This window comes from Vigna umbellata, chromosome 4, assembly GCF_029865625.1.
Source record: "Vigna umbellata cultivar VRB3 chromosome 4, Vumbellata_1.0, whole genome shotgun sequence".
Classification (NCBI taxonomy): Eukaryota; Viridiplantae; Streptophyta; class Magnoliopsida; order Fabales; family Fabaceae; genus Vigna; species Vigna umbellata.
In genome coordinates, this window is record NC_142168.1 from 23,772,777 (window position 1) to 23,777,641 (window position 4,865).

General features: G+C 32.6%; 1 protein-coding gene across 1 annotated transcript; it reads left to right on the top strand.

Annotated features, from left to right (window-relative positions):
• The first annotated feature begins 241 nt into the window (after positions 1-241).
• LOC124839871 (NADPH-dependent aldo-keto reductase, chloroplastic-like) lies at positions 242-4,629 on the top strand. The gene is made up of 7 exons (XM_088113164.1): positions 242-463; positions 2,704-2,754; positions 2,898-2,974; positions 3,074-3,161; positions 3,469-3,744; positions 3,886-4,134; positions 4,332-4,629. The coding sequence occupies exons 1-7, from the start codon at positions 344-346 to the stop codon at positions 4,416-4,418; spliced, it is 948 nt and encodes a 315-aa protein (XP_087969290.1). The 5' UTR covers positions 242-343; the 3' UTR covers positions 4,419-4,629.
• Positions 4,630-4,865: the final 236 nt, after the last annotated feature.

Sequence of the window (4,865 nt, forward strand, 5' to 3'; positions counted from 1 at the left end):
TAAAAAATCCCGACATGTGTTTTCTATAGAATTGTATAGAGAAACTGTAATATAATTTTCCGTTAAAAATATTATTTTATATCAAATTTATAAACTATAAGTGCGAAGTACATATATATAATTTAATTTAATAATTAATAAAATACAATTTATAAATTTAACTAAAAAAAAAGTTAACCTTACAACTAAAAAAAAAAGGGCATTACTCGGTCATATTCTATTTCATCAGTGACAGAAACAAACTCTATAACAGACTCTGCCACCCACAGTGAGGCAAGAAAAGTCCATTCTCTTTTTCTCCATTTTTCAGCGGCACCGTTGAAGCTTTCGGTTTGCGAGACAAATGTCGAACGATATTCGATTCTTCGACCTCAACACGGGAGCCAAGATCCCTGCCATCGCCTTGGGAACCTGGCAATCCGATCCCGGCGTTGTTGCTCAAGCCGTCGCTGCTGCCATCAAGGTTTTCTCGTTACCATTTCGATTCTCCTTTCAATTTTGATTTGATTGGTTTTATTTTGATGATTGTTGATACTGAACGTTACGTTACGCTAACATGTATTTGTTCATGAGTGTGTGTGATCGTTTCACTGTAATTGCACTCCAAAACTCTTGAGATGCGGATAAATGTCACTAATGATGTTTGGTCTCTCACAATGGTCATGATTGTAGAAGAATAATGACTATGATCATACATGCGCCGATGTGTTTGAGCATTTTATGATTGCATCGTGATTGAGTAGTGGTTATTACCACTTTCGTGACCATTATATGTATACCCCAGGACATCCATTTAAAATACCTTAATTAAGGACGATCACTACCACTATAGTCATCGTTACAGTTGATGTCGTTGTTATTAGTATCGCAATGGGACGGTATGGTGGTGTGTGAATTTCAGTATATACCTCAGCTTTTTTTTAGAGTAGATCGTTTGAAGTGAAAACGCATACCTATTATTGTCTTGAATATTTGATACATGGAAATTTGTGAAATGGTTGTTTCTGTAATTGGGAGTAGTACACTTGTATCACTTTAAACATTTACTAAATAATTATCTATATATATATATATATATATATATATATATATATATATATATATATATATATATATATATATAATACTAATAAAAGTTTAAATTAAGAATATTTTAATACTTTAAAACTGGTACAACAACAAAATAGATATATAAATACTTGTTCTTACTCTATACCTAATATAAAAAATTGAATATTACTTAAACTCTTATTTAATCAAATTCAAATATTATTTAATATTTTTCATTAACATTGGAAAAAAAGTTAAAAAGTTATCTTTATGCATAAGTTTATTTCTGAAGGTGATGAAATTATTGATGACGACTATAATTCTAATCGGGCTGACAAATGTCTTGGTGGTGATCGTGAATAATTGTGGCTGGAAATCTTCTATAAATTTGTTTTTTCTTTAGGGAAGTTATACTCATGATATTTTAATATGAATTCTTACGTGTTAGTGTCAGCTCTGTATTACTTTTATTACTTTGAATTTTATTACTTGTTCTAGGACAAAGTAAATTGTTAATGTACTTATTTTTTTCTACTTAGAATAAATTAACAAGGTACAGTTTAGATGAATTTTAATAAAGTCGTAACTATAATTTCTTGTTAATATAGTTGACTTAAAATAAAATTAGGTGTGCGAACCTCACTAGCATTTGCCAACATACCCTTGCTTTTTGGATAATGAGAAAATTTAAAACAAGACAATCTGAAATCGTAATCCAACTCTGTCTATGTATCTATGATAACCTTAACAGCTGATTTATTCTAGTTATAAACAAATTTTATCATCTGAAGTGTATCACTTGCTTTATCGAGTCAAATTCTATTATAGCACTGCCGATATAGTGTAGTCCCGCCACATAGTTATTAGCATAAAACCTTGGTTCAGACAGTTATATCGAGCAATTTTATTAGTTTGCACAATGCTTCTCTTACTCGTTTGTATTCTTCAGCTCGATCTGCTCCTTCCTGGAAGTTTCTCTAAAGAAATTTGCATGATAGGAAATTCTCTAAGTTCACTTTATGTGTTGCTGGTTTCAATCTATCTTTCTTCTAATCCATTTAAGAAGCTTTGAGTCTTTGGGTTTATATTTAGCGATCCTATTTTCAGTTTCTCAATGTCAACTAATAATGCTTCTTTCTTTTTATATTAATCTTTGGAAATCGATTTCTGACTCTATGGTTAAGTCATATTGTTCTTAATGGAATTGATTAGAGTGATTTACTTCAAATTCAAAGATTTCTATCTGCTTTATATATTCAGATTGAGTTTTGAACATTGGGTTTCCCCCTAGGATCTCTAGTACTTCTGTGCGTTAATTTTAAAGGATTTAGCGCTAGGAGAGAGATTCCTAAGATGTTTTACTGAATTCCGTTTTTGTAATGAATTCAATAGCTTTTCTTGCTTCCTCGTGGTGTTCTACATGTGGTCCTTTTCTTAGTTTTCTAGTTTTGTTCCTTTAATCTTCGGTCTTGATTTCTTTAGTTTTTGGGGACTTCTTGTACCTTTCTGTTCTATCATAATAAATTCTTTATTTATCTAAATAAGATTATTATTCTCTGTTTTGCACTCTGCAACAACCAACTAGTTTCTCTTTCACTATTTGAAAATCTGTGATTCATTACAAGGATCTTTGGTTTTATTAATTTGATGCAGATTGGTTACCGCCACATCGATTGTGCTCACATCTATGAGAACGAGAAGGAGGTAATTGTCACCACTAGGCGTTTGTTCTTGCTCATTTGGTGTCATGTTATATCGATTAAACAGCACAACTAGCTATTTTCAGTAAATGATTGAAAGTGATTGGTCATATGTGTGAAGGAAATGATTCATTAAATCTGATGCAGATTGGCTCTATGTTGAAGAAGCTGTTTGAGGAGGGTGTAGTGAAGCGCGAGGATTTGTGGATTACATCTAAACTCTGGTTTGATTTTAGATTCTAGATTAATCAGTTTAGTTCCGTTTTTAAGCTAAATTAATAGTCTTCACTGCTTATAACTCAAGGATTTAAGATGATCTGTAGGAATACTGATCATGCTCCAGAAGATGTACCGCTGGCATTGGACAGGACTTTGAAAGATTTGCAGCTTGATTATGTAGACTTGTATCTTGTATGTAATATCACTAAAGCTCACAATTTTCTCAACATCTCGTTATTTAAAATCCACATCTCTTAGTTCTCTAATTATTGCAGCCCCACAAAGTAACTCTAATTACTCTACGAACTAAATCTCCCTGACTGTCAAAGTTAAATCTCGTAAGCCTTAAATAACTAACTAATGAGTATAAGTAAAAAATTAAATTAACATTTCTTGCACTGTTTAGCGGCTTTTGTTTTGTTTTAGATTTTTGTTTTTTCAAAATTGGGTGCATTGATACTGATGATATACACAATTGAAAACTCGGTTGTCTTTTCAGATCCACTGGCCAACTCCAATGAAAAAAGGAACACAAGGCTTTAATCCTGAAAATCTTGTGCAAGCAAACATACCTAACACATGGAAGGCAATGGAAGCACTCTTTGACTCTGGCAAGGCTCGGGCTATAGGCGTGAGCAATTTTTCCACCAAAAAGCTGGCAGATTTGCTTGAAGTTGCTCGTGTTCCTCCTGCTGTCAACCAGGTGGAGTGTCATCCTTCATGGCAGCAAGAGAAGCTGAGAGCTTTCTGCAAATCCAAAGGTGTCCACCTCTCTGTAAGTTTATAACTCTAGACTCTAGAATTGTCTTCGCATTATGGTCGCTATTTATAAACCAGCCTGTTTGTTGTCATGAAACATTATCTCGTATCTAATTTTTCTTATTTCATCTGTGATCTTTTTATTGTACATGTTTAGGGATATTCACCTTTGGGTTCCCCTGGAACACCCTGGCATAAAAGTGATGTTCTTAAGCACCCAGTTTTAAATACGACTGCGGAGAAGCTAGGCAAAACTCCTGCACAAATAGCTCTTCGCTGGGGACTTCAAATGGGTCATAGTGTGCTTCCCAAGAGTACAAATGAAGCAAGGATAAAGGAGAATTTTGATATTTTTGGCTGGTCTATCCCTGCGGACTTACTCGCTAAATTTTCTGAGATTCAGCAGGTAACATTATTTAATTGTCAACCTAGAGGAAGAGTTTATATCTGATCCATCTAGCAAATCCCTCTTTGTATTTTTTCCTATATTTTTGCAAGCATAATAGTTGGAATTTGTCAATTAATAAGTATGCCACTTTGATCTGAAATTCAGTTTGATGGAAGCATTGTCAAGTTTTATGACAGGGGTGGTTGTTCTTGCAGGCAAGGTTACTGAGGGGCACCACATTCGTCCATGAAACTTGTGGTGCCTACAAAACTGTCGAGGAATTATGGGATGGTGAAATCTGAGCAATCTGCTATAGTTCGATAGAGTGAATGGAACGTGGAGTAGGAGTTCGTCACTGGCTTTGGTGTACGGTTCTGAGAATAGGTGCACTGTTCAATTGTTGATTTTAGCAAATTGTATTAAATTACTGGTTGGATCAAACTTAGCATCTTGATACTCATTCATATTTCTCTTTGATATACAATTGAGTGATTTTTGTGTGATTTTCATTAAGGATGCGTTTGCTACAGAATTAAGTAAAAAAATTGAAATAACAATTAATAAAAATCTTATATAATTTAATTTATTTTTATTTTTATTTAATAATAATATATGACAATGAATAAAAATCAAATATATACTTAATTATTTTAACAATAAAATTCAAACAAAATTAAAAAAAATAATTTTTTAACTAAAATTATAACTTTTTATTATATTAAAATAGAAACATATTATTTATTGTACTA

What these genes read in the sequence shown, in the direction of transcription:
- LOC124839871 (XM_088113164.1), top strand. Translation starts at nt 344, where the DNA reads ATGTCGAACGATATTCGATTCTTCGACCTCAACACGGGAGCCAAGATC. An exon ending in CCGTCGCTGCTGCCATCAAG is followed by an intron (nt 464 to 2,703) that starts GTTTTCTCGTTA and finishes AATTTGATGCAG; the next exon opens with ATTGGTTACCGCCACATCGA. An exon ending in AATTTTCTGAGATTCAGCAG is followed by an intron (nt 4,135 to 4,331) that starts GTAACATTATTT and finishes TTGTTCTTGCAG; the next exon opens with GCAAGGTTACTGAGGGGCAC.